This window comes from Ambystoma mexicanum, chromosome 2q, assembly GCF_040938575.1.
Source record: "Ambystoma mexicanum isolate Mex_15411 chromosome 2q, UKY_AmexF1_1, whole genome shotgun sequence".
NCBI lineage: Eukaryota > Metazoa > Chordata > Amphibia > Caudata > Ambystomatidae > Ambystoma > Ambystoma mexicanum.
Window position 1 is genome coordinate 219,320,289 of NC_090924.1, and position 23,457 is coordinate 219,343,745.

The 23,457-nt window shown below is 44.6% G+C and overlaps 1 protein-coding gene across 2 annotated transcripts in view; it reads right to left on the reverse strand.

The window, feature by feature from the left end:
• KNOP1 (lysine rich nucleolar protein 1) overlaps positions 1-23,457 on the reverse strand; it is a 130,771-nt gene that overhangs the window by 93,221 nt on the left and 14,093 nt on the right. For both annotated transcript variants that reach the window (XM_069647165.1, XM_069647164.1), the window contains exon 2: positions 12,797-13,682. In XM_069647165.1, coding sequence (XP_069503266.1) covers positions 12,797-13,682 — 886 coding nt within the window. The remainder of the gene's footprint in view (positions 1-12,796; positions 13,683-23,457) is intronic.

Genomic DNA, 23,457 nt, shown 5'->3' on the forward strand with positions numbered 1-23,457 from the left:
TGTTATAATTGGGTATTTTCAGGCAGATAAATTATCACAAAATAACAAAAGTGTTCATAGTATGGATGCCAGCACATCCCAGTCGGTTTACGAGACACATAACTTGGCATTACAAAAAAGACAGAATTAATCTGGGTGCTCCATCACATTGACAGTAGATAGCTTAACAGAAGGGGGTGGGTGAGAAATACTCGGGTACGAGATAAACAAGGGGACACACTACAATAGCCCACAGTAAGTGCACATATTTGCAGTGTCTGATACATTCCAGTTACTGAAGAAACACCAGGAACTTGCCCAAGACATCCTCAAGTATTCTTCTCTTTCCATCTGTATAAAACCAGTTTCACTGATGACTGCTTGGTCATTTCACTGAACCAACCCTCAGAATTTAAGTTGTAGTAGTAACCTTTTGGCCACCATAACTGCCCTACAGACGACACACTTTCATTCTTGGTCAAGGACTTGAGCGTTTCTAGGTCATTGAACATCGCCATCTCACTAGAGCCCAACTTTGCGGCCTAATTTGCGGGAGATTTTCTGTCCTATTTATTTCTAATAAGATTGTATGATTAAGCGAGAGAAAAGCATGCGAGTAAGTGTTGCAATCGCCTTTTTACATCTCCAACAAGTGTCCTCGTCAGACACAAGATGCATGCATACAGGAAACCAGTATTTCCGCAAGACAATTAATTGCTGTGCGCACCTCATTCCAAACTAAGGCCTGATACCTGAATACCTCTCAAATACCTGACCATGCAATTCTCAACATGGACCTGATCTGTCCGTTCCACCGGGCTATGGACCCGCTTCAGCCAACATTGGCACATCGAGGCAGATAAGTATTGTTGGTGCAATGCCAGAAAGCAACACGTCTTCTGCACAATTGCTTGTGAGCTCTGACTAAAGGAAGCTCGCAGAGTCCCTTACGCACCAGACAGAATGACCAATCGAAGGTCGAGCAGGTTTCACTGGCTGCCGGAATACATGGCTGCAAGCTAACCGAGACCAAGATAGACCTGAACTTGAAATAACTGAGGCGAGTGGAACTGCGCCAGGCCCTGCGTGCAAATGGAATCATGCATGGTTTTAAATTCCCCAAAACAAAGGCAATCACAGTGCCCACTTACCCACAGGAACCAGCTGGTTATCCTTAAACAATTAGATTAGACTGTGCCCCGTTATGTGGACGTACAGAAGGAGACAAGGAGAAAGGGGGGATGTGGGAGTCTAGGATTGGAGCCAAGAGGAAGAGAGCAGTGCCAGAGAGTAGTAGTTTGGAGAAGGTGAAGAGAACGTATAGAGTAGCAGTTTGGTGGAGGAGGTGGAAGTTTTGAAGAGGGCTGAGAGTTTCGAGGTGAAGCGGTGCAAGATGGGGAGGCCACAAGCAGGTGACAGGGTGAAGACACCAGTTCAGAGGGGAGAAGAGGTGACAGGATACAGGGGAGCAGAGAAGATCACACAGTAGAAGAGGAGAGTAGGTGTACAAAATTACACAGAGAAGCTAGGAAGAGCATAGAACATTGGTGAGGAGAGGCAGAGAGAGGCTAATAAAAAGAGGAGGTGTAGATGAGGCAAAAGAGAAAGTGGAGGAGCATGCTGCCCTTAAAGAGCAACGCATTCCAGCACAGGAATCCAAGAACTAGTAGCCAAGTAAGATCTGGGTACAGAGAGAGCACAAGGACTACTCCAGACAATGACTATCAACCATGGCAGAGGCACTTCAAAGCCCCTCTCTACTTCTGGATCCAGTGGAATCCTGCAGATACAACTAACTAGAGGATCAGGACCCCAGGACAAGTAACTAGAGGATCAGGATCCCAGGACAAGTACCTAAAGTGCAGAGTGCAGAGCATTCGGCCCAGCAATGTTGAGTGCAAAGGTCAGCTTGCGTTTCGTGTTTAGGTGTGACAAGTGGCAATTGGGGGCTCCTAGGATTCAAACCCTTGACAAAGAAGGTCCAGACAATGTATGCCCAATAGGCCCAACAAATAAGACACCTGGAGAGACTACCAACAAGGCAGAAAACTCAGCAATAACAAAGATAGTGACAGGAGCATGGAAAACCCAGCAAAGGTCCCAGGTCAGCTCGGGGGAGCAGCGAGGTATAGCCAAAAAACGATCCCAGGATAGAGGAGTCAACCCAAGATTTCCCATGACGAAGTTGCGGCAGAGCAACAAGCCACTAAGATTTACAAGCCAGGAAAACCAGAAAGGACAGTCTATCCCAAGCCCTTGACCCTGAAGGATGTTACCAGACATCCAGCCGCTGCAGGTGAGGAAGGGTCCAGCAATGACAGCCAGTCCAGCCACCTACAGGCCCTGCAATTTACAACAGTGTTCAGATGAGATTCAAGAATGGACCGTAGGAATAAACAGGTCTCCTAATAATACATTCACCCATGGACTAGCGTAAGCCAGCCCAACAATCATACTCCAGGCATGTACACAAAGGTTTGGCAGCCCGTCAATCAAACTTGCCAAGATAAAACCACCAACCACAGAAGCACTCCCAAACCGGATGTAGATTGGAAAGTCTGGATAACTTAAACTAGTTGACACCAGTTGAAACCACAATTGTGGACAGTTTCAATTCAGGTCCGAAAAATTGCCATTTTGGCAATGCCTCGCTGTCCACATAGTTTGTCTGAGCGGGGCGAAAACAAAATGGCAGGGGGAAAGGCTTAAACAAATAAAGGCTTAAACAAATACTTTTGTAATCCAAAGGCTACCATACAGTTGTATTCAGCTACGAATGTGGTTAAAGTTGCAAAAATAAATCAAAGCTGCCACCAGCCTACACCACAACAGACTTTCAGTGTCCTGGTAGCCATATGGGTTACTAAGGAGAACACACCAGAAAATGGTTGCAGTGACATGACTGACATGGGGACTTAAGTAGAAGTTTCTCTGGTCACAGAAAAAATGGAAGCCAGCTAAATATTCAGCGGACCCAGAAAGTTAGAGAGCCAGAATAACAACAATTATGTTCTGCCTCAAAACTAGCCAAGCTAAACTCTAATGGATAGCCACATCAGGCGCAGCCAGATATGATTTGTATAGCAACAAAGACACTGCCTTCTGATAGGCAAGGGGAATTGGTTTCCGCTGGTTTGAAAAAGCCAACTCCAGGAGTGAGGGGAGAACTTAAGCTAGCATCGCTCCCAAATGAGAACTGGCAGCCAATCACAGCCCGACATAGAAGCTGAGGTAATCAGGATTATAAGGATCAGTAATGGTCCATCTGATAAAGATCTCTAATCTGGCATTTTGCCGTCAACTTCGCAGATTCAATCACCTGCTCATATAGAGAAAGTCTGTTGCATAGGGGAGAGAAGAATGTGAACGCGAGATGGAACCACCCATTTCCAAGTCTTAGCCTGCGCACCGTACAGTCTCACCTAATGGACGGCTACTAGTGCATACCTAAAATACAAGAACATGCCCTTAATGAATATTCCAATATATTACAAACATTTGGCACACCTGTCAGATTTGCCAAAAGACTATCAGATAGATGTGGGTCAAGCCCAGTCTCCACCCCTGCTGATTATCGATTCCGCATTCTCCAGGTTGAGTAGAGACATTATGTAGCCCCTGACCTTCTTCAAGGCAGGGAACCAATACAAACTTGTTGTTGTAGATTGCACAACACATTACCCTGAAGTCTTCCCTTTAAAGAAGAAAGCCACCCAGCCAATCCTTAACAACCTAGTTTGTTTCTTCTCATGAGCTTCCAAAAGGACATCTTACCAATCACGGATCAAGCTTCATGTCCCGCCTGGGACTGGTCAAAACACTGTGTAGAATTTCAGATGACACAGAAATCAACTTAAGTCTCTAGGTCAGTCCAACGGTTTTTATTAATAATTCTGTGCGCCCTAGGACCAGCTGTCTGTCCCTCGCATTTCTTGGGATCCCTCCCTATTCCAGGCATTTATAACCCCCAGTTTAGTCCTATTGATCAGTAACCCCTACTGGTTATTTCTGATCTTAGCCTGCTGGTGGTCTCCTAAGGCGACGGCTATTCTAAGCTCCCTCAGGGTCTTCCTTGCTGTCCCAAAGCTAGCCAGTTGTTAATTTTCTCAAGGGCATTGGGAGATGCACTGCACTTGCAGATTCATGCTCACTCATGCCCACGTTTAACTTCCTCTTCTACTCTTACCGTTCACTTTACTCCATCCGCATTCTGTTGTCCCTCTGAGGTTTAACTCCTCCTGGCTCTCGCCTCTACCCTTTGATGTTAATACTCCTCCTACTCCTTCTCTACTTCTATTACGACTCCTCCCACTATTCAAGCACCCTCCCGTCACTCTGTACCAGTCGTCTCATACTTATTCCTTAGACTGTCCACCCTACACACTTGTCTCGCACTCTAGCACATTCACACGGCAGAACCTCTAGTTTTCCAATACCAATACATCTTCATCAATCTCATCCACTGGCTGATGCTCCTTTCATCCCGTTTGTCTCCTAGTCCTCCACATTCACTCCTGACACCACCAGGGTAACCTACAAACCCTATTTCCTGTTCCTCCTTTAAATCTCCCCCCCCCCTCTCAGTGATTGGTCCTCTCCTCCTAGCCAATCTGGGCTGCTCTCTCTGCCCCAGGATGTGTTAGTGTAAAGGGGACACTTCAAAAGAGGGCCAAGCTCTGGCCACTTTCCCCGCATGGGTTTGCAGCTCCTCAGATATGGCAGCATGTAGTGGGAGTATACCGGTTTATCTGCCGGGCTGACATTTCAGTAAGCTGGATCCCCGGGGGTTGCAGATTCTTTTTTCTGTCCATGGTACGTTAGTGGGACCCAGCTACGGCCATAGGTCTGCTAGGATTCATCTGGTTTATCTGGAGACGTTGCGGCTTCCTTCCACCCTATTGCCAGTATATCTTCCCAGCCTGGCTCATGAGGGTAGGCAGCTTCTGGGTGGTTCACACCCACCTCTTTTCTCCTGGGGAGCACAGCTGCTAACTTCTCAGTGCGCAAGGGACTGGAAACCTTCTGTATCCACTCAGGGAACTTCACAATAAAAGAGAGGCACAGGGGCCAGACTCTCAATGGGGAGGTATAGCTAAAGGTCTGCAACCCACCATAATGCTGGTGGGAGCGTAGGGGCAATGGGGTGTAGTCAGGACTTGGGGCCTGTGCTTTAGAACATACCCCATATAATAGAGTTGACTCCCTTTGCCCAAACCAGTTTGTCACAGCCAAATCAAAGTCCTTGTCACAATAGCCACATCTTCCATACCACAAATGGATGGTTTAGTAGAACACTTCAACCAAACCTTAACGGAAGCTGGTGGATGAAGAGGGAAGGATCCGAGATGAGCTAATCCCATCAGTGTTGTATGAAGTCCAGATAACGTGGCATGCACCAACCAGATTCTCCCCCTTTTATGCTCAGAAGGCATGGAAATTAGCATTGCACAGTTCATGGAGAAGATTAGCAAAAGGACTCCTCTGGTACACAACCTGGTGAATGAACACCTACACCAGACCCAGGACAAACAGAAGTGCTTATATGATTGGCAGGCCCCACTATGCAAAGTGAAGGTGGGGGAGGTGCACAAGATCCTGGTGCTTCTTCCAACATTCAAAAAATAGTTGTTTGTCAAGTGATATGGACCCCATCAAGTCACAGAAGTCATAAGTGACTTCAATTCTGGGTCTAACCAACAGATCAGCAAAAAGCCTCCCAGGTTTACCTTGTTTAAGGTGTGGTAAGATCAGAACAATCCAATAACGGTAGCCAATGCCAACTGTTAAGCTCTAGATGACCCTCTTTGTTGCACGTTCCAAGCCACAATGCCAGAGTGTCTAAAGACATACCAGTCTTGCGACTTTTGAGATTTTCTGACCACTTCTAGGATACGTTTTTGGAGACCAGGACAAGTGAAAAATGTCTCTTATCATATACACACTCAACCAGGGAAGTGCGTCAGACATTGGCCGTAGCACCTTCCTCTAGAAAGATGTCAAGTGGTCTGGGAGGAAATCCAAAAGATGTTCAACCTCCAGTTTATCAAGTTTTCGAAAGCCATTGTGCCTCCACCATTGTGGTCATAGAAAGATTAGATAGTTGACATTTTTGCATGGACTTTTTGAAACGTGGACGGGATCTCCCACTTTGGCACCTTCCATCACCACGATTTGTAGAGATGATCGAAAGCATAGTAACTTCCACTTACAAATGTAGCGTACTGGTAAATCCCACTTGCTACTGGCAAATAAATGACAGTCCTCTTAACTATAGAGAGTCCCCTCCCGTTTACAGTACTCTGTTTGGGCTCCATGACATACCTATGTTCCATGGTTAATGGATTAGGTTTTTCAAGCTAGCCAAGCATACACTGGAGCATACCTGGATGACTCATGACCCACAGTGTACCTGGTGTGGGAACAAGTGCCATCCATATGTGGTGACCCAAACTTTAGGAAAGGTGGAATTAAAAGCTTACCTACCAAAGTTTAATCTAGCCATATGCAGCGCCAAGAACTTGGGCTTCAAGGTTAGAAAAGTACTGCCTTGTAACTGCAGGAAGGGAATGTGGCGGCAGTACAGAAATGTTCCTCTGCCAAGTTCTATAAAGGAACTGTGAGCCTTCTTTGGTCCTATCAGATATTATTGAAAATGTATTCCATTATTTTCAAGTATTTCAGGTATTGTCCTAGGGCTAACTGGCCAACTGAGAGCCTCAAAGCCTAATCAGCTACACCACCTCGGAGAAGTCAGTGTCTGAGAGCATTTCGAGGAGTTGTAGTGTTCTCTTTGCAAGCTTCCTATTCTCATTATGCCCGATTTTGCTCAGTTGGTTTTATAAATTGATGCTTCTCGGTTGAGGTTAGGGCCAACTCTCAAAAATGGGGAGGGTTCCAAATGCACTATTTTGTACATCTGTATAAAGCTATTCGCTCCGGAAATGAATTATACAACCACCATACAGGAATGTTTTGCTATTAGGTGGGTGATGGAAAACCTCAGATATAACATGATGGGCAAGCCAGTTACTCCCAGACCATGCCCCAGTAACCTGGCTCACAAGAAAATGATGCCAGCTCATATTATGGTATCAGGTAATATTGTCCCCATACATATGGTCGCCATATATAATGTCTCCGGAAGAAGGTTGTGGCGACATTATATATGGTAACCATATATACAGGGTCAAGGGGAGCTAGGGTTTAGGGGGTGTCCCCCACATGTTAAATGAATGTCGCCGCAATAAAAGGCCATCTTTGGCGACTTATTTGCCTGCCAACATTTTTGCAGGGACTTTATTACATGGAACCTATACTATCAGGGGTTTCCTGTTGCAGCAACCATATCCGTTCACCATTAAGCATAGGGAAGAGGATTCTAGGCAAAACAGGATTTCCTAAATCACCACTCTGTGGAAACCACAAGGGAGAGTGCCTCTGAAGTGAGGTACATGACAAAGTCCCAAGGTTGAGGCTAGAGGATGGGACAGGGGTCCCTGGGGGCAGGTTACCACCATCCGGCTCTGATGTAGGCCCTGAAGAAGTATACAGTGGATCACGGATGCCCATCCCTGGCCTTGTGCGCTTCCCCCACCACGTTGTTCCCAACCATCTTGCGCTTTCTTAAGTCCCATCATGCGCAGCAGAGTAGGAATGCAGCCATAGATTCATGTAGTTCATGGAGCGGCTATAGTGGATGCCTACGGTTAACCAAATAGCGAGGCCTGGTTTGCAGAAAGACAGCTCACAAGCACAGCTCCCAAAAACCTGGGGACACCCCTCATATGTATCCAGATCGGTGAGAATCAGTGTTACACCAGGTTACAATGCAGGAGAATCCGGGCCTTAGACAGAATAGGTACAGCCATCACAGAGAAAATCAAAAATGGCGGCAAGCTGTTTAATTACATTGGTTAGTGGAGTCACAGGGCAGGCTGCTAACACATGCCGACCCTGTAGTCCACACGAGTACCAGCTAATCACCCAGAATGCCTACATGGCAGTCACACCTGAACTCACTTGCGCAACTGAGGAACCCAGGCCTGGCCTTTGGTAGGGATGAAAAGGTAACAAGGATGTTAGTTAGCATGGGAGTCAGCACTATGGGGAGTTAGGAAGATTCCAGAGGGTGGTAGTGCAATGAAAAGGGAAGGCAGGGAGAGATCCAAGTTAAGGTTGAGAGGCGAGACAGGATAGCAGAGGGGCGGGAGGAAAGGACCAAGAAGAGGGTAGAACAGGAGGCAGGAGAGCGCAGAGGCGGGAGAGCGCAGAGCAGAGGCAGGTAAAGAGAGGGAGTGTTTGAGGGAAGCAGAGGAAGTGTACAGGAAGAGTAACAAAAGAGAAGAGAAGATAGAAGAGAAAGGTAGCGAGTAAAAGAAAAAGAACACATTGTGTGACAGAACATTGAGAAAGACAGATCATGGTAAAGCAGGAATAAAGAGGAAGCTATACAGAGGAGAGAAAGAGAAACCCAGAGAGAAAGAGGCAACTGCTATTTATAACTGTGTTGATATAGGTAAGTCTGTCCGTGGCACATTATAAATACCCTCTACAAATTACAAGAAGGATAGGGAGGAAAGGAGAAATAAGAGGAACAGGAATAAGGGGGAGTATATGGAAAAAAAGGTACATTCCCAGATTTGTGACCCTGTGTACAATCGTCCAGTAGTGCAGAGAGTTCAAGTTGCATTTGAAGGCCAGGAAGAAAAAAACAGCCGAGTTGAGCATGTGCTGCTGCAAATGGGAGGGTGAGGGAAGAGAAGCTTGTTCATTCTGGGGTCTAACACCAATGAAAGAGTCTGGCACCTGACCCAGATCAAGATGACCCAAGAAACCATGAGTCGTGGCGCCTGGTTCTCCTCCAGGAGAGCACACATGACATCCTGACAAGTCCAGCCCAAGACAAGATCAACTCTATAAGGTTCCAAGAAAGACGTGTGGGGCACTCACAACCCCTATGACTATGCCAGGAAGGTGGATTTTCTTAGGCGAGAGTGTGAAGGACTGCGGATCACGGTCCTAACAGAAGCTGATCGGTTTATCCCCTTCCAGATATCTAATGGGCCCAGGCAAACATAATTCCCTGGCTTTCTGTTGTATTCACTGAAGGTAGTGAACCGATACTTTGGCGTTGAGTTGTCTATTGATCCCTCGGATGTGGTAACCCTCGTACACACAGCAGCACGCACAGACATGTAACAAAACTGCTTGCCACAGACATTTTATCTAATATCACTGCTTGTGTTTCACAGAATAAACATATGCATGGCTTTTCCGATGGTTTCTTCAGATAGTCCGGCTCAGATCTAATACTTAAAAAAAAAAAAAGAATATGATGCAGGGGTGAGAAGACGGTTAAGGATCTCCTCCTCTAGCTTGAGCAGAATCCAATAGCATCCCCTTTTTTTCAGCATTAACATAAACAAGGAGGTGCAACCATACAACACAATTTCTAAAGGTCCATTGTTTAGTACTACACAGAAGAGGTACAATTACAGAGTTCAGCCTCAACCTTTTTCTGTAATAGCCCAAATGACAAACATTACACTCGTTTCTTTTTAGGCTGCTCCAGCCCACCACTGAAATCGGCCAAAACGAGTGCATTTTTTTAAGTGGAGAAGCTAAGGAATTTGTTGACTGGAGAGAGGTAAACATTTCTCATGAATATGCAAGAGAGACTGACCAAACCAATCAGTGGGCATTTGGAGGCCACCAAACCCCCTGCAACAGATTTTAAAGAACGGATTAAAATGGTGCATTTCACAGCACACTTTCTGTTAACGATTGGGTAAAAAAAATACTTTTTATAGGGTAGCACATGAAAAATCTAATGGATGCCAAGTCAAAACTGCACAGAATCATTTTCTTGATAGCTTTGCCCACAGCATATGCAAGTACTCTGCCTGTGTAAGGGGTTTTATGCTAGTTTCACCAATATATGCCAGTGCTCCCACATAAGTGCATACTCAGGTTTGCTTTTCCCTTAATGTCAGCACTGTAAAAAAAAAAACTAAAAAAGGAATTTCCATGATGGGTAATTACTTTTTTCTTTTTTTTTTTTTATTAATCTTTTGTATGTGCTTAATACTGGAGACCAGCCTTATAAGCGCGGGTCTGGGGTTCAAACCTGCGTTGCTCTGCGTTGTTTTGCTTCTAAGACGAACGCGTTGCCCCCGACCCCCTGGTTCTGCCAAAAGATGCTAGTAACCCTACTTAAGAACACATTCCTATGGACTGTGCCCAGAATACCATTAGAGCATGTAGGGGCACTGTATAAAAGCATCATTACTGGGTGTCTCGTAGTAGGCCAATATTCCAAGCAAGAACACTCATCAAGTTGGATTTGGTCATAATGGCAGTAAAACAAGGTATACCATCCTTAGAACATATTCATACTGGCTGCTCCAAGGTAGGCCAGTATTCCACTTAAGAACATTAATACTGGCTTTTCCCATAACGCGAACAATGCATGCTTTGCCAATGTTCATGCCCCATGTCTCTCCCACTACCTAAGAACACCCATCATGTTGGCTTAACCCAGAATGCCAGTCAAACAAGCCATCGCTGTATGAAAGCATTCATACTGACATGCCCTCCTTCACTCCATTGCCCCACCATCCCAAACGGACACACAATCATACAGTCATTCATCCATGAAACATACACACTTCTCTGAGATTCAAACGTGCTCCCACTCACACTGCACACACTCACATGCGCACCTACAGACAACCCTGCAAATGCACACATACGTTCATACTTGCATGCACACGTAAATGCATTTTCTATCTTGCTCCAGCTCTAGACTCAGCGCCACCTCCAAGCTGCTCTCCAGACACTCACGATCCCGTGCACCACCCAGACAGAACGTAGGGAGGGAGGTTGGGGGGGGGCTATTCTGGTTCCCGACATGTGCTGTTGAGCCAGGCATTATGAATGTATAGGGATGTGCAGGAGCACCCCCTCTGCACATTTGGTCATGCAGAGTTCCCAAGCCTGCGTGCCCAATTCAAGGCTAGGGAAGCAAAACTGTCTTGCATGGCACATTGGGCCTGCGTGCTACAGAGCAATGGAAAGGAAAACAATTTCAAGTTAAGATCACATATTAAACAACAACAAAAAATGATGTCTAATTACAATTAACAATGGATGCTACGAGAAGCACATTTATGCTAGCCTGAAGGCCCTAAAACAGGATATGACGTTACATTAAAAAGAAAACACTGTATTAAAAAAAATCCTTTCACATTGGATTTGACATTTACGTTTTTGTCCACAGACGACAATCTCTTAAGCACCAGACAAAATGAGATGAGAAGAAAGGAGGCACAGACACACACTTATGTCCCAGCCTTTTGAAGGGGGCTGTGGGGGGAGATTAAAACGCACCCTTGGCAGACTTCAACCAGGCAATGAACAATGTGCTTGCAATACACCAGATTGCAATGGTGGGAACGCAAACAGTACTTGGATGACAGGCACAATAGCCCTGCCTACAAAAAGCAGGCACATACAGAAAGCAATCGCATCACAACAGCTCCCTTGTTTTGCAGTCTCTCAGAGTTCTGCGACTGTTCTCCTTAGACTTTGTTCCTGTATCCCGGTTTACATTTTCCAGATTTGGCTCGACACGCACCTACTCTTGATCGTCTTTCTCAACTAACCCTCTTTCTGGGCTGGATCCTTGACGCCTGCAGCCATTTCTTCTGGCATTTCGATCGAACCTACCATGTCCTCATCTTGTGAGACACTTTGCTGCTTTCATCTACTTATTCTGCGAGAGACCATGTGTTTATTAACCTGACCCTGCTCTGTCCCACTAGTTGGCCGACCCTGTACTAATCATGGTCAGATAGAAATATGCACACCTTGAATGAGACATTCTTCTGGATAGCTCACTGTATAGGACTTCGAGGCTCAAGTACAGCACCCTTACTTAAGGTGCCCTTCCGTCCCAGGAACACCATTACCATTGTTGCTAACATGAAGTGGGTTACGTTGCGGGGATTACAAGAGGGAGGAGAACAGCAGACATTGATTTTTGGCCGGGTGCTTCTAATAAAATGGCCTCCAAGTCGGTAACACAGGTGTCCTTAGCTTAAAAGCAACCACTCTTTAACATTTCCATTTAGTCCACACCACAGGAAGCAGAATGTAATATATAATAGTAAATGTATCCGGTTGTAATTGTTGGTCTAAGGCAAGCAACATATTCAAACATGGCTGCAGCCTTGCCCTGCAAGTACTGTTCACTAGGCATTGTATCTTGATATGTCCTCTGCACATTTTCCTTGTTAAATAGTTCCTTCTAATAGTTATGTTAGGCTACTGACTAGGGTGGTGCCTGTGCAAAACTCCGAAGCTCACAATACTGCCAGGTTGTGGCCTTTAGCCACGGCCTGTGGAACTGGGAGTCCACTCACAATACACCTATAGTTTCCACAAGGAACAGCCCAATCCATGCCAACTACGTATCGTACCAGAAGACCAGTCTGTAAGCATTCCCAAGATATGGTAACAATACCCACAGTACCCAGAGAAATTCACCTCTGTGGGGCATCAGATGACCTTGCACCTGCACGTGACTATGTATTCCTATCAGGTCTATTTTGGAAAGTAATGTGCTGTTCTTTAAAGTCTACAACAAAGCATTAAGAAATATATGGGCACTTAATTTGCTAAATTTCTAGATACATCTGTGGTACTCTGCAGCAAGATATTATGCAATTGCAATATTATAATTTAGTTTTCTTGATCAATGTAAAACGGTAGGATAAACAGGCACCATTAGTAAATGTCTTCACGTAGTCTCACTTACCATGGATTCAGATTGTCCTTCTTGCTCGACTGCGCTGTGCTTTTTCTTCTTCTTTGATTTTTCTTTTGGGAAAGAACATTCGGGCACATGTCTTTTCATGCTTTTCTTTTTGGGTGTGTCCGTCTCATTCGCGTCCCCGTTCACTGGCTCATCCTCCTCATTCATATTGACATCCTCTGCGTCCCTGTGTGCCCTTTTCTTTTTTCTCTTCTTCTTGCTGTTGCTGGTGAGGTCTTCCTCAAGCCTGCATTCCTCCTCTTCAGCCTCGTTGTTGGTCAAAGCAGGATTAATGATTTGTTCTTCCTCACGTCGCTTTTTCTTCTTCTTTTTCTTTGTTACTTCTTCTAAGTCTCTAATGATTGGCTCAGGTGGAGTGTCTAACTTGGGCGTAGCTGCCTGAGCCTCAGAGCGTCTTTTTTTCTTTTTAACAGACATTTTGTCAGCATGCTTTTCTCGTAACTCCTCCGTTTCTTCCTCTTCTGCAAGAGCGAGGACATGCTTGGCTTTTTTGCTCTTTTTCTTTTTGATGCCTTCAGATTTGTAAACTTCATCATTTTGATACACGCATTCCTGTGCAATTTTGTCAATGCATATTTCATGATCAATTTCAGTCAGAAGGCCTTCTTCCTTCAATTTAGATTTTTTCTTCTTTTTCTTCTTTTTGAAAGTAAACTCTGCCAACTCGTCTTCCTCGGGCACTGTAGCAGTTATCTCTGCCAATGTGCCCCTTCTCTTACAGTTGCTCAAAGCGTCTGTCTGTATTTGAGAATTTGACTGTTCCTCCATTTGAAGCTCTTTTGTTGCTTCTCGATTTTTCTTTTTTTTCTTTTTCTTCTGGATTGGTTCGTCAAAGGCAACAAGCCTATTTTTCTTTTTACTTAACATGCTGAAAAAAATAAAATCTCTCTATGAATCAATAAACATTAACAGGTAGGTTTGGTGCACTTCTTTTCATTCCCGGACACCCAACACATTTCTTCATTATAAGACATGTATGTTTCAAGTAGGTATGTGTGTTGCTTTTATAAGGTAGTTGTCATTTCCATTTCAAGGCTTCCAAATACCTGGACTGCTTCCTCTGAATTGCATTAAGGATAGAGATGCCCCGCTCAAGGGCATGGCGACGAGTCAGATATTATCTGGAGGGTCAAACAAACTTCCACTATGTTCAGGTAAGCATTGCACTAGAAATCTACACTTGAAGAAACCCCGGCTTGTGCCATGGCCAATTTGTCCCTTTAAAAAAATTGAACGGATGGAACCAGTACCATCAAACCCTTTTTAATGCATGTATATGTAACAAGCTGTAGTTGGGATCTCTGTGGCATCTAACAATTCGGCCGAACATTTCAAAATCTACAAGGAGCTTGCCAATCCTGCTCCAGTCTCTACCTCTCCTGTTCCCTCCCAGGCCTCTGCACGGCCCTGGCGTCTCATTTCACCACTAATACTCAGGACATCCTGTCCATTCTCTCTTCCTCTACCTCCTCTGCCACCCCTGGTCCGTCTTCGGCCGCTTCTCCTCCTCCTTTCTCCAGTTCACCCCCGAAAAATGTTTCTAGACAAGTCCGATCTATGAACGTCTTGTCAAAGCAGGCTCTCCCCTGCTCATCCAGAACCATCAAAGACCACATCGACACCCTAGCACCAGCCTTGGCCGATTTTTGCAATCACTCCTTTGCCACTGGAACCTTTGCCTCCCACCTTAGTCCCGTGTACGCCCCCTTCTTAAGAAGCCCTCTGCCGTCCTTACTCTCCGGCTAACTATCGCCCGATCTCCATCACTCCTTTCCTGGGGAAAGTCCTGGAAAAGCTGGACATCTCCCTGCTTAATCTGCATACTGAATCTGGTGGTTATCTCCACAACCACTAGTCTGGCTTCAGAGCTGTCAGAGCACAGAACTGCTCTCGTGAACACCTGTGAAGACTTGCTCTCTAATCTTGACTCATCTTCCTTCTGTCCTCATTCTCCTCGATCTATCCTCTGCTTTTGGCACGGTCACCCATGCCATCCTGCTCAATCGCTGCTGTGAAAACCTGGGTATCACTGGTCAGGCCCGTTCCTGATTGACCTTTCTCACTCACCGGCCCTCCCAGGTCCAACAGGGGTCTTTCCTCTCTTCCATCTCACTCTCTTCTTGTGGTATTCCCCAGGGGTCTAACCTTTCTCCCTGGCTATTCTACCACTTCCTGACACCTTTGCCCCCAGGCATCACTACATTCTTTTCTAACTTTCAGTGTTATGCTGATGACACCCAGCTCTCTTTCAGGGTCCCCTCAACCGCCTCTACTCCTTCTCTAATACCAGACTTTCTGGCAGCAATTCAGGAATGGTGTGCTGCCAATGATCTCTGCCTTAATGCCAGTAAGGCCGAGATCCTCCTCATCGGGACACTTTCTCCATCCTTTCGTCTCTCTCTCTCTCGCCACCCATCCTGGGCCCTTTTCGTGCTCCTTCCTGTGAGGGTAAGAACCTTGGTGTCATCTTTGACTCCACCCTGTCCTTACATCTCTGATGTCTCCAAGAAGTCACAATTTCAGCTGCACCTCCTCAGAGGTATTCTGCCTTTTCTTACTTTCCCCCAGAAGCGCAAGGTCTCTAGAGCCCTGGTTTTCTCCAGGCGGGACCATTGCAACAGCCGCTTTCTAAATCTGCCCACCTCTACTCTTCGACATTTACAACTCATCCAGAACAGGACTGCAAGACATGTCCTTGGCCTCGAGCCCAGGGATTGTATCTCTACAGCTCTGAAATCTCTACACTGGCTCCCTGTGGCTGCAAGCATCAAATTCAAGACCCTTTGCATCATCCACAAGGCTTTCTGGGGCCTGGGGCAGCACTAGCTCCAACTTTCTCTTGCTAAACATCTTCCTTCTCGAGCTCTCTGCTCATCCACCTCGATTCTCTTAGGGTCAGGTGCTTTTCCAAGCAGACAATGCAGTGCAGATCTCTTTCCTCGGCTGGGACCTCCCTCTGGAACAGCCTCCCTGCCTCTCTGAAACTTGAGCAGAACCACCTCTGGTTCCGGAAGCAACTCAAGACCTTACATTTTGCTTTCTCTCTTCCTCTCCCCTGCTAATGTCCCCGATAGCTCTGCACACTGGTCACCTGGCCACCCCTGAACTCGGGCCCAGGCTCCTTCATGTCCAGCTACCCTCAGCACTTAAGGGTCTGTATCTGTAACCCTACAGTCCCTTCTCTTTGCACTTAAGAGCCATCCTCCGGCAGCACGAGTCACCTCCACTTCTCCTCACCCCCAACCCCTCTTAGCACTTCTCCCCTACCCACTTGCGCGATCTGATTGACATAAGGCCTAGCGAGATAGTCGTTAGTCCACCTTCTGTTTCCCTCTCCTTGTCTTGTCGCACCTAGAAACACCTGTGTACAGGCCCATTATATATGACTTATATCATATCTCTGGTGTTTAAAGGTCATGTGTTTGGAAGATTTATTCAAACATGCTTAAATGTGGAAAACATGTCACTATATAATATTATTCAGTTACAGTATGGCAGTTGTTTAAGACATTCTTCACAACAAGATAGTTTTATAGCCACACTTATCTCTGCTGCCAATATGGAAGCCAAATGTATAGGGATAGTAGATGCTGGAGATTAAACACTGCCCTCCACCCCCAACTTAATATAATTGTAATTACACCACAGAACAAAGATTTGTTTTAAATTAATTATGCTATACCCCATGCAGTGGGTACAAAACCTGCGCAAAGGCGTACGATGAACCCTAAAACATATGCTACTGATTAGATTCCATATACACCAGCATGCGTGGCGTTCGGATGGAGTTGTGAAAGTTAGCTTGCCCACACCTGGACCGATCTCTAAACACTAGCCTGCGCCGCGGCTAGATAAAAGTGTGAATGTTGGCATGATCACACTTGTATGGAGCCCTAATCATTGGCCTGCGCCGCGTCTAGATGGGAATGTGAGGGCCGACAAGTGCCACACTCCCCAGAACTGCGAGTGCTAGCATTGGTAAAGGTCAGATAACCCACTAACCAATAAGCTCAAACTCTGCATACTTATCTCACTCAAAAACTCACAACCATCTCTCGCACAACAAACTGCACGCACTTCACAACACTGCAACAACACATAAACCGGATCAACAGCACACACGGACTGACTCCGATCTGATACCTGCACCAAAGCTCAGCACCCGGTGTATACTGAGTTCAAGCTGCCAACAGCACACCACTCCTCTCACTATCCTACTCCCTTCTTCAACCTACTAACCCATCCCACCTTTATCGTTTGCAGATCCGCCTGAGCGCCTGGGGACCAATTCCGTTGGTGACAGTGCTCGGTACAAATACCTTTAACATTAACATTTAACATATACATTATTAAATATAGGGTGAGTTAAGGGGAAGGAAAAGTAGACTATTGTTGTAGACCAGTCAAAGTTTGGGGTTTGTAGGTACCAGGGTTTGTAGGTACCAGGGTTGTTTATTGTCAAAATAGTGGGGCTTGTAAGAAGGTCAAGCAATTATGTATGGGGGGACATGTTTCTAAGTTGATGCGTTTATTAGCTACAAGTAGTTCACGGTTTAGATTTGTAAAAGGCCTACAGGAACTGCAGGAATAATATACAAATAATAAGGAATAACTCCATAAAACAGTGTCAAGTATAGGACAGCACACACAGTGGCATGCTCCAAGTGTTCACACCACTTTGGGACGCTGATTTCAATAAACATAAGTCTCAATCTGAACAAGTCTATGGTTGTTATAATTGGGCATCCATTGAGAGGCAAAGTCCAAAGATAATGGCCAACTGACACCTACTCTTCACAAGTCCTTCGGCATCCTAGCTAACGTTATGGTTCTGAAGGTTCTATGTGATTTTAACTAATTAAATTACAGAGAATTAATTTGCAACGAAACTAATAACAAAAAATAGTTAATGTTCTTATTTGGGAGCCTCCCAAACCCCAATTTCCCCATGCTTTTAAACACTCCACAACCCCCTCCCCAACCGTTTTAACCCCTAAATTCATTCTGTTTTTTATTCGTTACAATTACTGGATACCACTTCTGAAAGAAATGCCCTGGCTAACAAAAGCAGAGACAAACATAATCTATCAATGCGTGGCCTTACTCTGGAAGCAAACACAAAAAGGTGATTTCCTGGGTTTCCCCTAGGACGTATTCACAATGACAACCTCTCATCGGTCTCTTGATTCTTACTATATCCAGACAATCTCCAAACCTCTTCATGATCCCAGTTTCTTCTCAAAACCCTGTTTTCCCATAGGCTTGTGGACAGATGGACGCATGCACACACACCCTCATAAACCCTCAAACCCTGCTCCACGTTTGATGCAAACAGTATTCCTCTCCCATCAATCAGGGTCCTTGTCAGTCGATATTAATCCCTCCTGCCAGCGGTCTCTTTTTTCCCCAGGAAACTTTCTGAAGAGCCCAGTGCTCGGGCCCTACAAGTTTCTGAACTAGGACCCAGCTCTGGGATCCACCTTGTACCCACTAATGTTCCTCGTTATGTGCTCTGTGACCTGGGTCTTCTGATTTTTTTTTTCATTGTGCTTTAACCGAAAAACGTCTTTTGACATATAGAAAACAAGAGAAACATAAAAACACAATCATATAACAATCTTAATAAACATATAACTTCCATAATACACCCGATTTCCTCAGGGAAAGGCTGCTTCCTCCAGGTTTGACCACTTTGATGGCTTCCTCCAACCCTTTTTATACACCCAGGCGATGGGTGCGTTTGCAAATCAGACAGGATTCGTCTTTTTCTGGTGCAAACTCTCACAGATCCTCTAACTGGCTTTTTGGCCCATTGTTTCCATAACTAGCTCTTTATACAATTATTTGCATCCTCCTCGGATTGGGTAGGAGGACAATTGGTATTATTCCCAATTGCTAGTTCTGCAGCTTTAAGAAGGTCATGTGACTTTTGTGCCATCTTGAAATTCCCTCTGTATGCGTTTGCATTCATGCAGCTGCTGCTGCGTCTGCGCTTAGGGCTAGAGATTAACTGTGCTCTGCTATCTGACCAGGTCATGGACAGGGACTGCTGGGACTCTCTGTCCCTTTGCGATGTTTGCGGATCTGGTGTACTCAAAGGGAAAAGCATAACAGTGCCTTGGAGTGGGTGAAAAGCCCAGGGAATCCTGCCCCATCCACCCTCCGGGAAGCACATTGGGAGCAGCTGGACACTTGCAGTTCCCTGTGGCTCACCACAGTGCAGAAATATGTATGTATAGTGACGGTCACTTGACACTTTACCCGAGAAAACGTTTTCCTCTGTTACTTTTGATTTTGTCCATGACATTTCACAGAAATTGGCAAGCAACTGATCAGGCTACACAGACACTGATGCAAACATTTTTTTTTTTAAAGAATACTCAGATGACAGACCGCGGCAAATTTTTTTTTCACACATTATATTTTATTCATGGTTGCCCTTGGTGATGACACGCGTTTCGGCTTATTTAAAAAGCCTTTATCAAATCAGGGCTGTTGAACAGTGTACGTCAATTGTACAAAAATCAAAAAATCCAAATGTATTGATACACAGTAGGTATTTAAATCATGAAACAAAGAATGAACATTTAAAATGTAATGTTAATTCATATATTCATGTTTGAAAATTAAGAACACTGAAAGACAGGGGTTGGTGATGGGGAGGATTCATGGGTTAGGGAGAAAAAGAGAAAAACGAGAGGGAGGGATAAGACAGAATTAATGCGAATGGCTTAGAACCGGTCAATTGCACTTGTATTGATATTGATATTTTACTTCTATCGCGCTTGTACACAAGTGTTTCAGAACGCAACAAGGCAAGGGAGGGGAACAGGGGAGAACAAATCACCAATCTTACTAGGCTCAGTGACATTCAGAACGTGCAAGTGCATGGGAGAGGGGGAGGGGAAAAGTGCATGGAAGGGGGGAGAAGTGGAAAGTGCGAAGCAGAGGAGAAACAGAATAATAAATAAATAAATAATAAAGGCAAGAAGCAGTGGTAGTGCAGCCAGCAATTTGGAAGTGCTAGGTTTAAGTACACATTCATAGATATGTTTATGTTTGGTCGGTTGCTTTACATTCAAGTATATGCTTTACCTTCTGTTGTGTTGATGATGTTTGCCAAATATCTGAGTTCAATCCCTGTACAGTAAATCAGACAAAATTAACTGTATACTCTACATTTGAGCTGTCATAATATATTGTTGTTATACGCGTGCCGTTTGTAACCATAGTCTGCCACTTGGCTTTATATGATAAATCTGATAATCATCTTACTGTTAGATAGTAATTTGAATTACATGAATATTGCATTGATTGAGACCACTTCATTGTTGTAATAGAGAAGATATGCAATTGTCTCGATTTCCCCGTTCGTCGGCATATATTAGGACAACTCAAATGTCGAGTATACAGTTCATTTTGTCTGATTTACTGTACAGGGATTGAACCCAGATATTTGGCAAACATCATCAACACAACAGACTAATGGGGACATATACTTGAAGGTAAAGAAACCGACCAAACATAAGCATATCTATGAATGTGTACAAGTGCAATTGACCGGTTCTAAGCCATTCGCATTAATTTTGTCTTATCTCTCCCTCTCGTTTTTTTCTTTTTCTCCCTAACCCATGAATCCTCCTCATCACCAACCCCTGTCTTTCTGTGTTCTTAATTTTCAAACATGAATATGTGAATTAACATTCAATTTTTACATTTTCATTCTTTGTTTCATGGTTTAAATACTTACTGTGTATCAATACATTTGGATTGTTTGATTTTTGCGCAATTGACGTACATTGTTCAACATTTGCCCTGATTTGATAAAGGCTTTTTAAATAAGCAGAAACACCTGTCATCGCCAAGGGCAACCATGAAAAAAATATAATGTGTGGAAAAAAAAAATTGCCGTTGTCTGTCATCTGAGTATTGTTTAAAATATAAAAATTCATTGACAGTGGTTTACTTGGCTTTTTAACCACAACTCAGTAAGACGCGAGAACTGGTTCACTGTGACCTAAGCTAAACAACTTATTTTTGCTCAACATATTGGTGTCGGCGTGATAGTCCGGACCCTTAAAGCCAATATGATGCTAAATTTGGTTACATTTTCCAAGTCAAATTTTCAATGAGAGTATTTTATAAGCGAATAAAACCATTTTAAATGGAAAACTGAAATGTTTTTGTAATAATTATTTTTTTGCACCTAGTTATGCATGCACATTAAAAGATACGTGTTTACTTCTTTCGATCAGGCAGTTACAATAGTAGTTTCTTCCTGTGGTAGTACGTACACTACTGGTCCAAACATATCCATGGAGCTGTGTGGGTGAAAGCAGCGGGATAAGGTTCTACGCATCTGCTTCCTATTTTCTGTTGAGAGTATTTTTACTCCCTTTTTAAATTCTTGGGGAGTAAAAGTGGCCAATACACACCTTCTCTGCAGTGCTGTTTGTAGGTGATGCAAGTGCATACACAAATACTGCATTACCAACAGAAATACGTGCAGAATAAATGCATGCAGACTACATCTGCACAGCACAGAATATAACGAAGTACAATAGGGACAATGCAAATGATGCACAAAGTGAGTATGCACATGCACCCTTCCGCAAATACATATCACACACACACACACGTATCACTAATAATGTGTATGCACATATACATGTGAGCTCAATCTGAATATTACAAAATAAGACCATGAACTTAATATGGTACCTATGGGTTAGAGGGAGGACACAGACAACTCTTAGCCAATAATTGCCAGAGGGCCACCAAAAGTTAGAATAGACAAACTTACCCTGAGAAACTCTCCTGCGGGCTAGCGTGGGGCAACGCACAACCTTGGTGAAATGGCTTGTCCTTCTTAAAACACCTTGATATCGGTGTTTGGGGAATGCCTGACTTTGAATTGTGTCATCTGGTTCCACAAACAACCTCTGTGCAAAACTTGTATTCCATGTTCTAAAATGGCAACTCACGCACGCAATGAAACGGCCCCAAGGCATTCACTCTCTCCGACTAGTGCTCTCATCGAAAAAAAGACTGCATGATGTACTCGGGATATGGACACAGTGGATACGACAATGTGGGGCTGCTGGAAACTTCACAAGAAAATGGCAATGCGTGCATCTTCCCTTCGAAGATCAAGGGGAATCCTATAACATGGACCATTAAGTTCATCATAGTCTATAGGGCTTTGGGAATATGCCCTGCAGTCCAACACTCCCAAACAGCACATTTCTCTTGTATGAGAGGGTGTCTGAATTGTGAGGTAACCACTGTCATGCATACCAAGTGGTAAATGAGTTTACGTGCCTCTGTGGCACCCCGATAGTATAATGTTTAGGTTCATACAGACCTCTCAGAGGCATCAGGGTCTTACATCTCTTTAATACATTGGCTAATTCTAGCCATAGCAGGCAACCCTCTACTTTGGCAAGGGAGCGTTGGGCTCTGGGGTGTCCACACTCTGACAAACAGTGGAAGGTGGCGATTGGGCGCGTTAAAGCTGTCTCCTTTAGATAAGCACGTACATGGCACAATTTAAGTATATGCAATGGTACGAACATACTCCTTGGGAGGGGGCTTTGGTTACAAATCGAGATGTCTCCAATGATGTGCCTTCTGGGTTGTAATGACAACAGGGGATGAAGCACAGAAGATTCAATGGGCTTGCCTTATTTAGTAGCCATGACACAGATTGCCAAACGTTGGATGAGGGGTAAAGCTCCATCTCTTAAATTATAGATGTCCACACTGGTATGGTGAAATAGGAATAGCTACTAGGGAATTATATAGCCCTTTAGCTAGACCTGAGGAGCAATGATGCAAATTTAGAGTCTACTTGGAAAGTGTATCACACAATAATGGGTAGTTGCTAGACAGCAATTTCTCATGTCTGACCATTACTATCCCAGATGAAATTATTCAATGAAAACCTGGCTATTCAACTCACAGAGACTACCATAAAAATGGGCACCTCCCACAATATCACTGCGGGCCCAAGACAATCAAGGGACAGTACGGATCATGGAACCAACAATAAAAAATGTTTTTAAAAAAATAAAACACACTGTACCAACCACCCCACTCCTCTCCAACATACCCAAAACACACCTCACGTGGGCGAGCCCTACAACACACAAAAGACAATCCACACATCCACCAAAAGAACAAACTGCTGCAGACACAATAACTCCAGTGCACACAATCCAAGCACACTTAGGAAGCCGACGCACACAGACGCCAGTTTCTCTTGGTTCTGCATGCAACAACAGAAGAGCAGATCCTCTATCCTATGCCTCTTCCCTCACTAACCTACCCCACCCACTTTCTTACAGAGCCACGCGAGTGCCTGGAGACCAGGCAAATGGCAGCGGTGCGCGGTAGAAATCAACTTAACAAAACAATGGCTTGCCGTGAGCTTTTCAGGTACTACTGCTCTCATATTCCTCTCTCTCGTGTTAAACAGTAGGGGTTCTGTTTGTTTGTTTGTTTATTTATTGTGCGCACCGGACCCTGGGGTAGCAGGGCGCAAAAGAACAAGGAAATTTACAGCTTAGTTACAGACGTTACAAGTTACAGGTTCCACGGCAGGCATGGTAGACATTTCTTACATTTACAAGGTAGGACAAGTG